General features: G+C 36.9%; 1 protein-coding gene across 1 annotated transcript; it reads right to left on the bottom strand.

Moving 5' to 3' along the window:
- Positions 1-1,978: 1,978 nt before the first annotated feature.
- LOC132613583 (uncharacterized) lies at positions 1,979-18,783 on the bottom strand. Its single transcript, XM_060327656.1, has 7 exons — positions 18,439-18,783; positions 16,713-16,798; positions 15,921-16,067; positions 15,704-15,812; positions 3,118-3,241; positions 2,559-2,832; positions 1,979-2,319 (listed from the first exon to the last, which is right to left on the bottom strand). Exons 1-7 carry the CDS (start codon positions 18,566-18,568, stop codon positions 2,212-2,214), a joined length of 978 nt encoding a protein of 325 aa, XP_060183639.1. The 5' UTR covers positions 18,569-18,783; the 3' UTR covers positions 1,979-2,211.
- Between the last annotated feature and the right edge of the window lie 1,494 nt (positions 18,784-20,277).

Raw genomic sequence — 20,277 nt, 5'->3', positions numbered from 1 at the left:
GACACCCTGCTCTAGTCTGATACCCATTTAGTGTTTAGCTTGAAGGGCATCCGCTTGGGTCAGTCCCTCGAGAAGACTCAAGATGTGTAACATAGCATCCTGAAGTACTAGTGTAGCAATAAAATCTGGTTGGGCCTGGGCCTGGACAGGTCCCAGCTCCTCCTCCTCCATAGGCTCGTCCTCATGCTCTATATCTGGCTCAGACTTGGCCAACCGCGAGTGCTCTACCCTTGGTCAGTGCTGCCTCACAGCCCCTACCTCTACCACAGCCTAGACTTGAGCCTAGTGCCACGGCCCTAGCAGACAGTCCTGACACCTCATCCCTAGCGACTCTCGCACATGTCGTCACTATCTGTGAGAGAATAGAAAGTGAAGTCAGATACCCATTAGAACCAACTAGATACCTAGAATAAAGTAGCACAAAAGGAGTGAACGAATGGAAGTTTCCTAAATATCCAATAGCCTTTCGAAGATAAATACGTAGTTGATCATACCGATCCACAAAACTCTACTAGATGTTGCTCTTGAACTCGCTAGACTGGTGAACTTAGGGCTCTGATACCAATTTGTCACGACCCATTTTACGGGTCACGATGGCATCCATGTTATTCCCCCGGGTGGGCGAACCATCCGCTCAGTCTCATTCACTTAAATTAAAGACATACGGAAGTAAAGCCGAAATTATCCGTTACAAATTTCCGCGTTCATTCAAAGTTTGATTACAATTACTAGTCTATTAAAACTAAATAACATTTATATATAGCATTCAAATTTTCATATTCCCAACTGCTAGGAATACATTGATTTTTTATTCTCTTTTGCACGTGATTTTTTGGAGCAAAAACTTTTTAATATTATTTGGTACCGTCTAAGTTATCCTATTAAATTAATTAATTTGCAATTCACGTTGCTATTGCCAAATCATGGTATTATGTATATGTCATTTTATCATACCAGTTGAGTCAGTAATACTTCATTCTCACAGTTGTCCATTAGAAACAGTCGTCCATTGGAAGAGCAATGACAACTTCAAATTATCTCTTGTCCTGGTGTCATAATGTAAACAACACAACGCCAATTTGCTTGGAATAAAATACATCTTACCTTTGTCTATATGTTGTACGATTGTTACTATGAAGCATAATTTGTCTAGAAAATTTATACCAACTATGCATACTTATATGCAAGAAAAGCACCAAGCATCTAGTTATAAAAGAAATGACTACTACCCATAAATGAAGGAAATTACTTTCTCCCGTTTAGCAGAAGCTATTTTTCTTAAAAAACATTTTTGGTCAATCATACACCAAAAAATAAGAGACTAAACTCCATTTGGATAAGCTATACAATTCATTTGGATAAGCTATACAATTCACTATATCCACACTACTAGATTGGCTTCATAGTTGGTAGATTAGACAGATCTGACCACACCAATTTGTATATCAACCAACAATAAAAGATTCAACTTTTTTCTTCTTAAAATAAATTTATATATGTTCCCCTTCACATGGTTTGCCCTGAAAAAAAAAAAAATCAACTGCTCCATTTCGATCTTCTAGCGAATTAGCAGATATAGTCATGATTCAATAGGTTAGGAGCCGTTTGGCTTAGCTTATAAGTTGCTGAAAAGCTATTTTGTGCTTAAAATAATCCCAAAAAAATAAGGAGCCCAATTTTTTTATTTTTTTTTTTTTGCTTACAAACTGTTTTCAACTTATAAGCTGCTTTTTTTAAGCTAAGCCAAACGGGCCTAGATCCACTTACTTATCTTTTATTCATTCCTAGCCTATCAAATAAATTTGGTTGGTATGATGGAAATATTGGAATATTTGGTGATTCAAGAAGCCACTTTCCGTTATCCAGAAATTTCACCTCCAAAAAGTTGAACATCTGACAAACAAGCCAATTAGCCAAATACACCCATTAGAAACAGCAAACAAATCTAACAATAGAGAACTACTAGAAGGGGCTCTCATTTAAACAAACTTATAAAACCAGATTGCAACTGTAATTTCATTTAGATTGTTAGGACCAATTTTGTTAACAATTACATGTGATCATCCTCAAGATATGAACATAATTGAACAATATTGGGTTGAAAGGAATTTTCTATCAGTCAAGAAGAATTCTCTCTTGTAGATCTAACTGCTTATACTAAATTACATGGGATGAGCCATGGAGTATCATTTATGTCAAGATCCTCAAAGTTTACATAAGTCCAAGTGATTTCAGCTGCTGAACATGCTCCGGTGGCAGAGGTGGTGGAGACCAATCATTTCCGTTGACCTCGCCATCGACATCCTCAACAACATATTCCTTCAGAAGAATAAAAAACATATCAATATGATACAACCAACATACCCACTGTAATCCCACAAGTGGGGTCTAGGGAGGGTAGAGTGTACGCAGACCTCACCCCTGCTTGGGAGGTAGAGAGGCTGTTTCCAATAGACCCTCGGCTCATAATAAAGCAATAACAAAGCAGAAACATATCATCATGATAAAGTCACATTTAAAACAGATTTAAAAAAAGCAAGAACAGGGTTTAAGCTCACCTTTGTCAGCATTCTTTTTGCAAGGATGTGGTAGTGCCTCTGCCATATTCTCTGTCCAACCATTGTAGCAACCAGAACACTATAAAATATGCCGATGACAGTAAACAGTCCTAGCACAATTAAGGCCATTATAAATATTAGTGGCAACCCAGCTTCACCGGCACCTCCTAAGCAACCTCCACATTCACTGGCTGCACCAGCACAACCCTCAAAGCATGTTGTGCAATCAGTCCACATACAAAGTGTACCAGGCAAATGACAGTCTGCACACACTCTGCAACGGCGTCATAAGAAAAAAAGATGACGCACCAGTCATCAGAAAAAGAAAACAATACATCTTTCCTCAGAAAACTAAGCGAGCACAGTTTTATTGACAATGCTTAATTGCTTTGAATACGTTGCAGTCTATCAAGAGTGCAAAATGAATTGAAAAAGAAAAAAAACTGTTTGCATGAGCTAACCTTCATTTACTTGTCTCTTGGATTGATGGATGAGAGAAACAAGGAAGAAGAGTGAAGTATTAAGCTTATTACTAATGACAAGAGTCAAGATTCTTTACCCAGGATGACAACAACAAAGGCACAATTCACGGCAGGGCTGAGCCAAGTCATTGCGCACTCTTCGATCATAACAGGTTATGAAACAACCAGATAGGCCTAGCAAAGCGAAAAATAACAGTGCCCCTGCACATTGTCAAATCAATACCTTAAAGTTAGTATCTTTTTTCTTCCTCTTTTTTTTTTTTTTTTTTTTTTTTTGGAGGTGGGGTTGTACAAGCTAAAAAGTTGAATATCATCGTAAGGTCAGAGAGCCTAAATTGACCACGAAGAATAACAAACACAATTCTCGGTGCAATAACTATCAATTATTTTGAATACCATCTATGTTCCTTGAACGCCATTATGAGCATAAAGAAATGGGATGTCTCTTCCTAAGATAGGGAGAACTAGATTAATACTACTGCACCCAGAATAGCAAGAAACAGACCAATGTTACTGCGATGCTTAAATCCCCTCTTTCTACATATCGCTTGCTCCTTCTGTTTCTCTTTTTATCCTGTAAATTTTGAGTTGGCTCCATTATTCTTATCCAGGAAGCTGTTGGTTTGCTTCATGCCTTCATCACAACGTAAGGTGAAAAACCCAGCGATGCTTATTTTGGGCTGTCCAACCACCTGCAGGGTATGCACTCCTAAAACTAAATACTTGGGGTAGCCATGTAAATATTATGCACGATAAAATATTTTCCCCACCTCAACCGGGATCTCATTATCGAGACATTCATCTACTAATACTAACTCAAAATCAAAAGAAAAATCAGTTTAAGGGGCCTTGTGATACATTAATATCCGACTGCCAATAGAGTGCATAGAATTCACTGACAATTAGACCTTATGCAAGTTAGAAATATAGCAATTAAACCTTAAGCATAACCAATTGGTATCGCCTATATATATCCTTCACTTCTATTGCGTCTAAAGTATGCTTACAAGATAATCTTATGTGTTTTCTGACTTCCCTATATGTGACTTTAGACGTATATGTGACTTTAGACTTACCTTGTCCAATTTAACACTTAATCATCAAATCATCATTGTTTCATCTGGAGGTCTATACAGATACGATCATACCATCTCAAAAAATTCTCTTGTTTTATTTATGTGAGCAACTTGCACCCTTTATCAAACGTGACTATATCTAATCTTATCATATCATGTATGCTTGCACATCTATCTTAAAATCTACACTTGGGCAACATTTATTCTGTGCCATGTTTATGACAGAGAATATGTGATTCCTGCTTCATGTCCAAAGAAAAAAAATCCAGTAAAAAGATCTAATCTCCTCTACCCCCCACCACCACCACAAAATTAAAAAGAAATGGCCACCTTCTGGCTTTCCTTTCTTCTACCTTTCCCGCAATAAAGGACAATACAGATGCTTAGGTTTGATTCACAATCTAATCTCCAATTCTCTACCCCTGGGAATTAACTATTCCTAAATTCCGCTTTTCGCATTTTCTAGAGATTTTTATTTGACTCAACTTTCCTGTAAAATGCTAGACAGGCGTACTTTTATCATTTTATCCACCATTTCTCAATTTCCCAGTATACTGAGAGAACCTCCAATTGATTAATGAACTTGGGGATAAAAGATCAATGGCTCACTTGGTTTATTTATAACATTCTTGCAGAGAAAAATGCACTAACTAAGCATATTTGCAAATAAAAATCACAACCTAGTAGCAACAGAAAAAATTAAAAGGAAAACATAAGACTTCATCTATGTTGCTCGGACTCTTCAAAAATGCCGATGGGTGCGTGTCGGATACTCCAAAAATAGTGTACTTTTGGAGAATCCGACACGGATGCAGCAGCATTTTGGAGAGTCCACGCAACATAGGACTTCATGATGGTCCCCTCATTATATTCCCCTCGAATACTGACCAGTGTGAATAAGTTATATACAGGGATTATAATGTGGGAATTATAATTGACGGAATTGTTGGGTGCATATACTTTTTGTTGGTACATTGGACTAAAAATGGGATATACAGGATGTAATATATAACGTGTTTGGATTTACACTTGATAAACTTGTTCTTTCAATTTTGACCTTGGCAAAAAAAAACTTTTGGAGAAAAACTTTGGAGAAGGGTAAATGTATCATTTTGTAGTGGTATCTTTTTCCCGGGATTCTTATACTGGACTAAAAAATTCAACTGAATGCAGGATAAAATAATTCACATTTTATCCCGAGATCATTATCCCCTTGTCATTGTACTTTACTCTTTTCTAGGACAAGGTAACACCCGTTAAAGTATATTAGCTACCAAACATCCACTTAATGTCTTCGAGAAACAAGGAACCCTAATTCAAGTACATAGTCCCAATAAGCTATGTTGATCGGACTCTCCAAAAATAATGCCGCACCCGTGTCGGATCCTTCAAAAACGCACTACTTTTGGAGGATCCGATACGCACCCGTGTGGGTGTGTCCATATTTGAAGAGTCTGAGTAACATAGCCAATAAGTTAATACCTTTCAGCCTCCTTCCAAGCTAAAACACCTTACAATGCAGCAACAAAGAAGGTGCTTCAGCAGGTAATCATGCAACTACTTGTGACAATTATATAACAGAAGCTATTCATGCACTTGCTTCATTAATCTTTGCTAGTAATCTAAGTGTTCGACATGCTTCTACTGTGCTCTAAGAATGACCTGAAGTATGTACCTCTTTCTTTTTTCTTTTTTCTTTTTTCTTTTTTTTATAACTGTGGCTTCCGGGCCAGTTTACGCGCACGTTGACTAATTCCACGGGATACCTGCCATGTAATTTTTAAGAACTCATTTGAACTGATACCCTCTGTTTCAATTTATGTGAACTCATTTGACTGGACAGAATTTAAGAAAAAAGAGAAGACTTCTAAACTTGTGGTGTAAAATGAGGCACATATATTTGTATGGCTATAAATTATTACATAAAGGTAAATTGCTTCCAAATATGGAAAGGGGTCATTCTTTTTGGCACAGACTAAAAAGGAAATAGGTTCACATAAATTGAAACGGATGGAGTATTATTTTACATCACAACAAAGGGAAACCTAGGAGGTAATTTCCTGTTAAAACCGTGTAAATTTTTGGGGGCGGCCCAGCATGCCCTTAATTCTAAGGAATACAAAGTTTCAAGTTTCAAACTAATTAAATGTTGTTAAAACCTTTTACACAAGACTCCTCAAAAGGGAAGAGATAGTTATCTCCCAAAGCATCTTGGCCTAGATAAAACTCATAAAAGAGTGGAGAGCTTTTGTATGGGTCGTGGGGATTTTATCATACAGCTTTGATAATGAGAATGCACCTCAGTTGGTGTTCTGTATTTGCTTATACACTGCAAACTAACATCAAACCTGTGTCCTCCGCATATTTGGGGGAAATCCAATCATGTCAAGCAACATCGCGTATTACAATTAGGTAGTTGAATTCAATCATGTCAAACATCACATATTACAATTAGGTAGTTGAATTCACATTCCAAGCCCTGACCTAATAGACCTCACGGATTTGTACCATGGGTTACGCCACCATCGAGATGAAAAATGCGTGCACCATGTAAAAACTTGTGTTATGTCCGATAAGGCACATCATTTTTCTCTCCTTTTCGATGTCGGATTTTCCAAAAGCGTTAATTTGAAGTTTGTATAAGCCTGTAAAAACTTGTCCTTGACCTACCCTCATCAACCCATCCTCCGTCAAGGATGTCACATAAACCACCCCCCTCCCCACCCTCACCCCCCAAAATCTTGTGGACTCAGCCTCCTCGCTGAGGTTTGCCCCACCATCTGACTGCCGGAGTCTGACTCTGGTACATATTTGTAATAACTCAAGCCTATGGCACGTATTGCCCGCTTTGGCCCAACAAACCTAACATATTCGTCCCTTGGACTACACTCTAATCGAGCTCAAAAGCATACATACCATGTAAAGTTGTGTTAAAATAAGTCACATCACTTTTCTCCCTCTCCATTAACGGTGTGAGATTTGCCTACGCTATGCATCCCTTCTTCAAAAGCTTGCCAGCCTAGAAGTCCGTTGAACCTTTTCCTTGACCCACCCTCCGTCAGGGACATCACATTGTCCATGATCATAACGCCCTTTGGTTCAAGGCTTCAGGAAATGCTCACTTCCTATGGAAAATAGGTAAATTGGCTTGCCACATCACAATGCAATGGCAATCCACATCATCTCCTAAACGTTTGCACATGATAACTAATATTATTTTATCTTCTCAAATTTCAGCTATGCCCTCCTTGCTGCCAACCAACTGAAAATACATACTGCTCTCTAAGCTTTGGGAAGTCAAACCCGTAAAGGCGGAACATTTTGACATCTCTTCGCACTTCACCAGAAATATTTTACTTCCTCTTTGTCTTACTTTCAGCTATAGTGATCCGGTAAAGCCTCTAGGAATATCACCAATTTGCATGACAAGGTAAACATACTCTTTTTTTTTTTTATAAAGGTAACATCTTGTATTCATATCCAAAAGCAGCACCTGGAAGTGCTGAAGGGGTAATTACAAGCTCATAAAAAGAGCCATAGTGAAGCTGTCAGAAGCTAGTCTAAAACTAGTTTGCTATATCATTACAATTTGCTTATAAAATCTATCAAATCCCCTATATCCCCTAATAAATTTTGTTTACACCAAAAATATAAGACACTTAAGACAATTCATCCTAAATGTATGGATGGAATTGCTTTTGTCTTCAAAAAGTCTTAAATTCCTCTCTTCCCAAGCTATCCACCAAATGCAAGCAGGGATTAGCTGCCACCAGTTCTCTTCTCCATTTCTGTTGCCAATCCCTTGCCAACTATTGAGTAGTTCAAAAGTAGATTTAGGCATGACCCAACTAACACCAAGAATACAAAAGAACATGTACCACATATTTTTATTTTTATTTTTATTTTGAATAAGGTAACATAACATGTACCGCATATTTGCAGTTGTCTTGCAATGAATGAAAAGGTGGTCGTTTGTTTCCGCATCTAATCCACAAAGCAGACATCTTGAGCCAAAAGATGCCAATCAGAAAACCTCTTCTTCGTAGCCTTTCATGTGTTAGGCATGCTTTCCTAACCACTAACCAAGCAAAGCAAGAGACTTTTAGGGGGATCTTGATTTTCCAAATGAGTTTCCAAGGCCACACTACTGTGATGGAGGTTCTATGATTATAATTCCAGTAGGCAGACTTGATAGTGAAAAAGCCCTTACTATTTAACATCCAACCCTTAGTATTTAACATGCATTTTGGTTTGTCTGGTATATCTAGAGTGATCTTGAAGGGTTCCAAAGCCTGTAATAGCTCAGCTACTCTATAAATCTCCCAATCGTTTAGTGCTCTCCTGAAAAGCATATTCCACCCTTGATGTTCCCATACCTGGTTGGTCTTGATTTGTTGTTGAAGGCTTGTCAAGTAGAGATCAGGGAAAAGGCTTTTCAAAGAGTTTTGACCTGTCCATGCATCATCCCAGAAAGCAGCTTTCAGACCATTGTCAATTTCGATGCAAATGCTGCTGTTGAAAGTTGGCCAGTAGTTCCTGATGGCTCTCCAAGTACTGATCCCATAAGTGGATGTGACCACATTTGTTGTCCATTGGTTTAACAAACCATATTTATGAGCAATGAATCTTCTCCATAATGTAGTGTCTTCCAAACTGAATCTCCATAGCCATTTTTGAAGTAAACTCTGATTGTGAAAACCGAGATTCCTGATACCCAGACCTCCTTGCTTCTTGCTGAGAGTTACAACTTCCCATTTTACTAGATTCATGCTTCTTTTGTCCTTGTTGCCTTGCCACAAAAAATTTCTCCTCAACTTGTCTAATCTGTCCTCCACACATTTGGGGAGGGGGAACAACCCATCATGTAGGTGGGGAGGGCATCAAGGACTGAACTGATAAGCGTTAATCTGCCACCTAGAGACAGGTACTGACTTTTCCACCTTGCTAGCTTCTTCTCACATCTCTCAATCACCTCGTTCCAGATCCCTATGGATTTGCTCTTAGCACCAAGTGGCATTCCTACGTAGATTGTTGGAAGTGATCCCAATTGGCAGCCAAGGATCATAGCTAGTGTTGGAAGGTCAGTTACCCGATTCACAGGGAAAAGGCAACTTTTATTCCAATTTACATGAAGACCCTGAAAGAGCTTCAAAAATGGTGAGAATGGCTCTGAGGTGTCTGATTTGTGCCACTTTTGCTTCACAAAAAACAAGGGAATCATCTGCATAAAGCAAATGTGTAATCTCCATGTTGATGGCCAGGTTGTTTGTAGTTCCAAAGCCTTTGATCCAACTGTTTGTATTGGCAATTCTGAGCATGTGATTGAGTCCTTCCATGGCTAGGACAAAAAGGAAGGGGGACAAAGGGTCCCCTTGTCTTAGCCCTCTGCTGGAGTGGAAAAAGCCTTCAGGGCTTCCATTGATTAAGACTGAGAACTTCACAGTTGAGATGCAAAAAAGTATTCAGTTCCTCCATTTCCCTCCAAACCCCATATCAGTCAAAACCTTGAAAAGAAAGGACCAATTGACATGGTCGAAAGCCTTTTCCACATCAAGCTGACATAGGATTCCTGGAACCTTTTGTTTGATCCTGGAGTCAACCAATTCATTGGCTAATAAAGTTGCATCCATGATCTGCCTCTCTTTAATAAATGCCATATGATGCTCATTGACAAGCTTGCCCATGACAGTCTTTAGTCTTTCAGTGATGAGTTTGGAGATGATCTTGTATACTCCTCCAATTAAGCTTATTGGTCTATAATCCCTTCATTCTTCTACTCCGTATTTCTTTGGGATCAAAGCAATGAAAGTGGCATTTAAAGACTTCCCAAATACTCATTCTGGTGAAAATTGTAAATTGTTTGCATCATGTCATCTCTGATTGTGTCCCAACAAGCTTTGAAGAATCCCATTGTGAAGCCATCCGGGCCTGGAGCCTTGTCTATAGCACTCTGTTTAATTATCTGTATCACTTCAGTTTCAGAGAAAGGTCTTCGCAGCCAATCTTGTTCTTCTTGAGTGATCCTTGGACAACCGATGTAGTCAAAATTTGGCCTCCATGATTTTGTTTCAGAGTATAATTGCTTGTAGAAATCCACCATGGCTTTCTTAATATTTTCAGGTTCCAAGACCTCTTCACCTCTAACAATCAGTCTGTCAATAGTGTTGTACCTCTTGTGAGTTGTTGCCATTTTTTGAAAAAACCTGGTATTTTGGTATTTTTGTCACCCTGTTTCAACCACAACACCCTTGATTTTTGTCTCCAACTGTCTTCTTCTTTGTTAGACAAATCTTCTAGCTCAACTAAAACAGTTGCCATAGGGCATCACCTCATCTTCATTTAGTTCCCTGTTGTCCTGTGAATGATCCAGTTCAGCCAATTCATTTAGAAGACTGTTTTTCCAATTAAGCAGCTCACTAAACCTGCTCTTGCTCCATTCTTTAAGCTTACCCTTCAAGTTTAAGTTTTGTGCTGAGTACATAGTTTGGACAACCATGTACCACGAAATTTAACCACCATTGCTGGACCATATCAGTAAAACCTCACCCTAAGCCACCAGTTTTCGAATTTAAAGTAACTCTTCTGATGATCCCAGTTTCCACATTCAAGCATAAGTGGTGTGTGGTCAGAGTCAACCTTTGCAGGATTTTTTGTTTGATATGTCTGAAAGATTCTTCCCATTCCGTAGAGTAAAGAAACCTGTTGAGCCTAGCTGCAGTATTGTGATTCACCCCTCTGAACCAGGTAAATCTCCCCCCATTCAAAGGTGGATCAGACAGCTCCATGTCTTCAATCCATTCTGAAAAATCAGCCATTGAATTGGTGATTCTGGAACTGCCTCTTCTCTCTATCGTGAATCTATTTGTGTTGAAATCACCACAAACGACCCATGGTCCCTCCCAAAGTCCTCTATATGTTGCAATTTCTTCCCAACATGCTTGTCTATCGATTCTGGAGTGTGGTGCATACAGGCCAGTGAGACAGCAACTGAAAGAATGTTTGAGTTGATGTAAAACTGTATGTGATTGAAAAGGTTCCTTTATCAATCAAAACCCCTCTCCATAATCTGCTATTCCATAGCATGATAATGCCACCCTTGCTACCTGTCCACATACTATAGGTGTAGGGACAGTCCTACCATACCGGCAAACTTACAATCATGTTGTTCTTTCTCCTAATATGAACAAATGTCCTAAACCACTAACTTCCATTCATCAGAATCCTCTCAGTTTCATCTTCAGACAAAAATTATAAATACATAAGAACATCTATAAATGTAGCAACGCTAGCCCTTCCTGTCACATCCTTCATCAGGACGATATAGCCATAAAAATGCAAGTCTTATAAGGGAAAGATTTTGGCTTTTGTGCAACTCGAGAGAATAAAGAATAAAATTCATATCCAAAGTGTTTGGCAGCATTAAGAATAGTCAGGGTGGAGGATTCTCTTTAAAATACACAAGCAAATAGAATATAATTCAAGTTCCTATTAGTACCCTTGACAAGCTATTTGTAAACACATAAATTTATTGGATTAAATTCATATTAAATCCATGTTCATTTGGGTTGAACAATTAATTTGGATTGCACAATTAAATTAGTCCATTTTATTGCTTTCAAGCCCAAAAACTATTTCTTCCACACGTCCAAAATTCATGCCACGTATTCAATGATATGGCATCTCAGTCAAATTCAAGACCAACAACATAGATGCCACGTGTTCAAATGATGTGGCAATTCCCAGTCAAAACAAGAACCAATCAAAAGTCGTCAAGTGTCCAAAATGACATGTCTTGGCCAATCAAAGCAACCTTATCACATAGCATTTGTGATAAGCTTGATGACTTACATGAACCAATCAGAATCAGGCAAGAGAATTCATTTACACTTGGACTGCCTACTCCCTACAACTATAAATAGGGAATTACATAACTTTCTGGAGACATTCAGCAAGCATTGGAGAAAGCATCACCATTGATTACATAGTTCTTCGAAGGAGTGGTAAACGGAGTTCTGCCCGGAGATCAACCTGAAACAACATTTTTTTTTATGAAACTGAAGTGCAGCCTGACATTTTTGGAGATCAAACATATCTCAAGGAGGTATAAATCATCCTACATTCGAGAAACCCGCTACTAACGGCCCTCAAATTACGGAGAACTATTATGAGAGATGAATCAAGAGAACAAACGGAACTGTACTCACAAAGATTCATCAATAAAATTGCTTTTCTTTTATTTTTGTGATTGCAGCTTATTTTAAATACTTCAAGAAAGTTTGTTGCGAACAAATTTTGGCACCCTCGGTGGGACCAAATCTGCCCTTCACCTGTCCTCTCTCAAATTAGATTTGCAAAATCTGGAGCAAATTCCTACGGTGGCCAGCTCAAGAAAGATGAACAATATTGCATGTAACAATATCTATGTTGATGATATGGAAGAAAAGGAAATCTTCAAGAATGGGCGAAATCTCTGGGGGACATCTCTTGTCTTTATCGAAGGGTCCTTTACCTAAGCCACATAACTTCAAAGATGGAAGATCCATTTTATGAATACTTCAAGTCCCATCTTCGTAAATTGAAAATTGGTTGCAAAGAAACTTACACGCCGAGTGGGACCAAATCTACCCTTTATCTCTTCTCTCACAAATCAGATCTGCAAAATCTGGAGACACAAAACCGCAAATAGAGAAGCTCCATTTTTATGGTGCTTACAATTTTCTTCTTTGAGTTTCGTCAAGCTTGTAACCCGACAAGCCTTGAAGTACCGGGCATATATAGACATCGAAATTTTACTGGATTTAAAATAGGACTCTATGAGACGAGTCCAATCCATCTTTAAACTTTAAGGTCTGCTAGGGTTTCTTGGAGGCTACTCTACGCTAAACCCTAGCTCACGCCTATATAAAGGGTTACATATTCCCTTGAAAAGGCATCTCGAATATCCCATAAACTCCGATATTCACAAAGAGATCAAGGCATCACATACTACCTTTCTCAAAGTCGTTGCCCGACATTCCTAGCAATCAAATACATGGCAAGGAGGCCCAAATCATCCTGCACTCGAGAAATACACTATTAACGAGCCTTGAGTCACGGAGAAAATTCGAAGAGAAGAATCAAGGATAAACATATTTGTACTCACAGATATTCATCAATAAAATCTCTTTTTATTTGTGGTTGCAATTATATTTCGTACTTTGAAAATTTGTTCTGTTCGCAACAAATTTTCTTAAAGTATGTAAAATAAGTTGCAATCACAAAAATAAAAGAAAAGCAATTTTATTGATGAATCTTTGTGAGTAGAATTTAGTTTGTTCTCTTGATTCTTCTCTTAAGATTTCTCTGTGACTCGAGAGCTGTTAGCAGCGCGTTTCTCGAATGTAGGATGACTTAAGCCTTCTTGAGATGTGTGTGATCTCCAAGAATGTCAAGCTACACTTCATTGTTCCGGATTTATCTCCGGGCAGAAATCCGTTCACCACTCTGTCGAAGAACTATGTAGTAGATGTTGATGCTTTCTCAAATGCTTGTTGAATGTCTCCCAGAAAGTTATGTAAACCCCCTATTTATAGTTGTAGGGAGTAGGCAGTCCAAGTGTAAGTGAACTCTCTTGTTTGATTCTGACTGGTTCATGTAAGTCGACAAGCTTATCACAAATGTCATGTGATAAGGTTGCTTGTGATTGGCCAATGTAATTTTGGACACTTGGAGACTTTTGATTGGTTCTTGTTTTGACTGGAAATTGCCACATCAATTGAACATGTGGCATCATTTTGTTGGTCTTGAATCTGATTGAGATGCCACATTATTGAATACGTGGCATGAATTTTGGACCTTCGGATGAAATAATTTTTTGGGCTTGAAAGTAATAAAATGGACTAATTTAATTGTTCAACCCTAATGAGCATGAATTTAATCCAAATTTTATATGAATTTAACCCAATAAAATGTATGTGTTTACACTATTACACTAGCTTGTTATTATATTCAGCAAAAGTACCAAACCTACTCGCCAGACGTGATCTAAGATACTTTTTCCTCTTTTCAAATTAATCAGTTGAAACAGAAAGCACAATATTGGATATTACTCCAGCAATGCCCACCATGAGAATATTTTGGCCATCGTCACTTCTTTAAGTGTATTTCTAATTCCAGTTGCCATCATCCTTCCTTTAGTGTTTCGGTTATCCTAACACGAAATTCTGATTATAATTATATCGACGTATACTAGAATCAAGTTGCTATGGAATCAAACCCTTAGGCAAGATACTTTAAGTAAGATATTCACTACCTATTACATGACAGTAATAGGTTAGAACCATACTTATGTTCTCTGCTTTAAATACCCCTAACAGCACAACACATAAATGACTCGGAGCTTACCCTAAGCCCAATTCTCCTTCCTCTCTCCCTATATAGAAACTTCTGTCTGCCAGTATCCCTTTTTGTTTTTTCCCCAAAAATCATAATCCTAAGAAATTACGATCCCAAGGTATTGCCCTTCTCTTTGTAGATCTTCTGTCATCCATCTTCACCAATCCTATCAGCCACTATGCTGTCACCTTACCTCCTCACTTCTTTTATAAAGAAAGGTATGCCTCGAACAGACCTTAATCCTATATCACTTGATGTGATCTAAAAAATTTAATCAATCAAGATTTTCCGTTAATACAGAACCGCGACATGTGATAAACAAGCAGAAAAACAAAGTTTGAGAAGCAAATTGCAGCAAATAAAGAATGGTTTTGAAAATTGGGCTTTAAATTTGACCTATATCAGTCTTGAATCCTCTTGATCAAAATCTAATACCAGGGACACATAAAGAGAGAGAAGTTACCAAAAGCACTTGTTCGCGGATAGGGATAAAAGGGAAAATATTGAAAGACCTAGAGGTGAATAAGAGTCGGGTTTGGTTTTCTGGACGAAACACATAAAAAGCCCCATTCATTAATCTTTTGTTAGGCTGTCATTCCTCTAGATGTGGCTGACTGTTATGGAATAAGATTTTTCAGTATGAGCTGATATGGGTCATTAGACTTACTCAGCTCATATTTTATGAATCTCATATCATAACAGTCAACCATATCTCAACACTAGTGATCAGATGATCATTCAAGGTCTCTATCACTATTTCTTAATTAGTGATCAGTATGCGAAAAAGATTTTATTGGAGCAGCAGGTGAACAAAGAATGTCAATGCGTAGAAAGAATATTGTCTACCAATTGAAACAAGGCAAGCATAGTAACTTCAGCTCCTTTTTAAAAAAAGTAGCATCTTTAGCTCCATGAAGGATATAAAGTCGAGCAAGATTCCTCAAACTATCATATCAACCATCACAATTTTCATTTTTCCAGCAAAAGAAAGAATGAAGAAAAGGATATAAATTCCTGAGAGAGACAGAGAGAGTAAAAGTGATTGGCACAATAGTATTTAAAGGAAAAGACATCACGAAATACCATGACTTAACAGATTTCTTTCTCTTTTTTTTTTTGATAGATAACTCCATGATTCAACACAAATAACCAATCAGAAAACACATCATGATTTAACAAATATATAACTAGAGGAAAGCTCAAGATGTTTTACCGCATAAGTAGTAGAAACTTAGTTCGCTATCAAACCCCCAAGTCAAACGCAACCAAGACTTATGGTGGGTGTCAATCAAATAAACTAAATATCCCAGTAATGATATAACCTGCAACAAAGAGGGAAAGTGCTCAATTGGATATGTTATCTATAAATAAGATAAGGAAATATCTCAGAAAACCAAAGAACAAAACTGTAAATAAGACCAACCACCTACAAGTTGAACTGCGAGAAAGATGAACAAAATGTCTCTAGTCACAAAGAATCGGAACTTTAAAGTTCGCCACTTTCTATCAGCAGGAACATGAACTCTCAAGTAATAGGGAGCTTTGCAAGTTGTACAATGGGAGAATGCGAATCCTTCCTGTAAAACACAATAATTTAGAAGGAAATAAATTAAATTCTGGTGATTATTTCTTACTGTAAATTGCTGGGAAGTTATCAGCCAACTTATGCATACATTGCTTCTATGGAAGGAAGGCCTTAACAACTACTTGATAATTTTGCATTACTGTTGAAATGAAAAGCCCATTCGAAAAATGACTCTTGTAAGTACAGTGGCTAGTCCAAAAGCTATACATGCACGATATATGTAATCCTGATCCTACGCTTTAATGCATCAATACAAGTAAAAATTAATTCCAAGTAAGGCAAGGAATAACAATAACTAGCACCCAAGGATGTGGCCTAGTGGTCAATGGGGTGCACTGGAGAGCCAGGTCTTGGTTCAAATCCTAGCGGAGGCAAAAACTATAGGTGATTTCTTTCTAGCTGTCCAATTCTTGGTAACAGAGTTACTCAATACCATTGCTGGTGGGAGGTAGCAGGTACCCCGTGGAATTAGTTGAGGTGTGCGCAAGCTGGCCCGAACACCACGATTATTTGAAAAAAAGGAGTAACAGTAATCTTTACAAAGTGCCTTTCTAAAACAAAAGCAACAAGGCAACTTCGACAATAAATAGGTATAAACTGCTTAAGTAATACAGATTCAAAAGCCAACCGAACATACTTTCACCGCACGCCAATGATCAAGGCATTCCCGATGAACAAACTTTGATGTACCCTTGCACTTGCAAGGTGCAATAAAATCCCTACCTGAAAAGGAAAATAAAAACATTTATGAGTACCCCAATCCGTAACAGAACAAGTTCAGCATACAACCCAATAATGATATGCTATAACATGAAATAAACAACAAATGACTTGGACAACAAGCATTCACCAAACAACCAAAACTCATACCACCTTTTCATTAAATGCGTCTTACTTCTTTCATTTCTTTGATAAATCAAATAGAAAACAAATGTTGATGAGGAACAAATCCAAATACAATAAATACAGTGGCACATCGTATTCTCATTTGTTGTGAAATCAGACAAACCAATTACACTAATGCATATCTAATTTGACAAGTACACTTGGTTCTATAATTTGGGATTATAATTTTCTTTCATGAGGATATTTGGGGTTATGCTAAAAGGGGGAAAAAACATATTATTAGGACAAATTCACCAAAAGAACTTCCTTTCCAGACACAGGGTCTCAAGAATCACCTAAAGTGAATTTCTTTACACTTACAAACAACACAAGAATCCTAAATACAAACGAACAAAAAATCAAACCACCACTTCATCAATGCTTCTTACTTCTATCATTTCTTTGATAAATCAAATAGAAAACAAATGTTGGTAAGTAACAAATCCAAATAGAACAGATGCAGTGTCACACAGTACTTTCATTTGCTGTGTATTCAGACAAAACCAATACCACATGCTTAAATTCTCAGCCCAATGAAAACTCTGCCTCTCACTAATGCATAGTAACTTCTAATTTGACTAGTACAATTGAGTTGTATAATTTGGGGTTATAGTTTTCTTTCATGACGAAATTTGAGGTAATGCTAAAAGGGGAAAACGACATGTTATCAAGACAAAATTACCAAAAAAAAAAAAATCCTTTGCACCACAGGGCCTCAAGAATCACCTAAAGTAGTTTCCTTTACAGTTACAAATAACACAAGAATCCTAATTAACACAGCCTCTCACTAACGCACAGTAAAATCTAATTTGACTAGTACACCTGGGTTGTATAATTTTCTTTTATGAGGAAATTTGGGGTTATGCTAAAAGGGAAAAACCACATATTTTCAAGACAACACCAAAAGGCCTCAAGAATCGCCTAAAGCAACTTCCTTTACAGTTACAAACAACACAAGAATCCTAATTGATACACTCAAACCAACTAAAATTCCAGACAACAAATTGACAAAACTGCAAACCGAGAAAAAGAACTAAAGGGTCAAAGAAAGAAAACTGAATTTTTTGAATTAAAGGAAATTTGGGGTTATACTAAGAGTGGCAAAACCCCATATTATCAAAGATAAATTCACCAAAAAAATACTTCCATTTCCACCACAGGATCTCAAGAATCACCTAAAGTAGCTTCCTTCAACCACTACAAGAATCCTAATTAATACACTCAAACCAACTAATATTCCAAACAATAATATACAAACTGCAAAACCAAGAAAAAGGGGAAAACCCAATATTATCAAAGATAAATTCACCAAAAAAAAAAAAAATTACTTTGCACAAGAATCACTTAACGAAGCTACCTTTACAGTTACAAACACCACAAGAATCCTAATTAATACACTCTAACCAACTAATATTCAAAACAAATCCTACACTGCAAAACCAAGAAAAAATTAAAGGGTCAAACATAGAAAAACTGACCATCAGTTTCAAGACAAATTCTACACTGAATTTGTTCAGAAGAACCAGCTTCAAGGTCTATCTCACTATGATCACTCATCACAGATGGTGGGACCAATGGTGATGATTCAGACTGATCAACCATTTCCATTTTTTTAAGTGTACAAATTTACAAATGATCAAGAAAATCAAAAACCCTAATACCCCTTTTTTCTATTTTTACATGTATATGTACAAATACATACATACACTTTTGAGATATATGGCTTTCTCTTCCCTAAATTATACTTTGGTGTTGTTGGTGGTGTTTAGGGAAGAGGTGGTTTTATTTTCTTGCTGTGTTGTCTGATGACAACAAACAAGAAGAAGAAAATGTACAATAAAGAAGTCCTTGTCGAGGTCTATCATTATTATTATTACGGAAAAGGGCCAAAATTAACCTTGAACCTTAAAAAATAGTTCATTCATACCCTTCGGTATATTTTAGGGTCAATTATACCCTTACAGTTATACTATGGGGTCAATTATACCTTCTGTCTAACGGCTGCCACGTGGCATCATCTCAGCCCTTCAAAATTATTTTACCCTCAAATAATTTTTTACCCACTAAAATAACTCAAAACGACCCGAATTTTTTTTTCCAGCAAAAATAATACGAAATTATTTTTATATTTTTTCTGGAAAAATAATTCCCTATTATTTTTGCTGGAAAAAAAAAATTCGGGTCGTTTTGAGTTATTTTAGTGGGTAAAAAATTATTTGAGGGTAAAATAATTTTGAAGGGCTGAGATGATGCCACGTGACAGCCGTTAGACATAAGGGTATAATTGACCCCATAGTATAACTGTAAGGGTATAATTAGCCCTAAAATATAATGAAGGGTATGAATGAACTGTTTTTCAAAGTTCAGGGGTAATTTTGACCCTTTTCCGTTATTATTATTACCCTTCCCAAAATAGTCACGTTTTTACTTTTTCTCATTACTAATAATTGGCCTTTCTTGTTAACTTTTTTCTTTTTCTTTGATTCTCCTCTGAGGTGCTTACGACTCAAATCAAATATTATCAATTTTTTGAACTTAAAAGCTAAAATCAAATCAAATTAAAAAAAGGGACGGTTTCCTGGTTTTCATGAACACACCTAGTTAGTACCTAACTCGAGTGTTGTATAATTTCTCTTATTAGTAGTATAATTTGGATACTTAGTATGTGTTTGGACATGCGATATGAAATCATAATTTCAAATCAGCATTTGTTTATGCAATTTGCATAAAATTTTAATTTCAACTTGATGATGATTTGACCGATTTCATATCATGATTTCAAATCATATCCAAACGGCTCCTTAGTAGGCGTTTGGCCATGAGATATGAAATCATGATTTCATATTTTGATTTCAAATCAGCGTTTATCTATACAATTTGCACAAGATTTCAACTTCAACTTCATCATAATTCCAAATCCCAAATTCTCCAAAAAAAGTATTATTTGGGATTCCAAATCATGACTTCAAATTATTTTAATGTAAAACTTGACCCATAAATTTATATTTTGTAAAAAAAGATTCATAAGTTGGTAGATATATTTACCAACCATTTATATCAAATATTAAAAGATCTGTAAGTTGGTAGTATATTTATAATAAATTTACTCTTGCCAACCATTTACCAATTGCATTTACTTATACAACTCATGTTCAATTTTTCTTTTTATTGAACTAAAGTTCGATCGCTTAATGTTGTATTTTTTAGAAAGGTCTTAGCGTATTAATTTTGTTATGAACTATGATTTGCTCATTTGGTAAGATTGTTTCAGAATTGGAAAGTTTTGATGGTTTTCACAACTTGTAAGGTTTTTATGT

The sequence above is a fragment of the Lycium barbarum genome, chromosome 10 (assembly GCF_019175385.1).
Source record: "Lycium barbarum isolate Lr01 chromosome 10, ASM1917538v2, whole genome shotgun sequence".
NCBI classification, from domain to species: domain Eukaryota; kingdom Viridiplantae; phylum Streptophyta; class Magnoliopsida; order Solanales; family Solanaceae; genus Lycium; species Lycium barbarum.
Note: the sequence above shows the minus strand (reverse complement) of the source record. Positions and strands in the feature narration are given on the sequence as shown.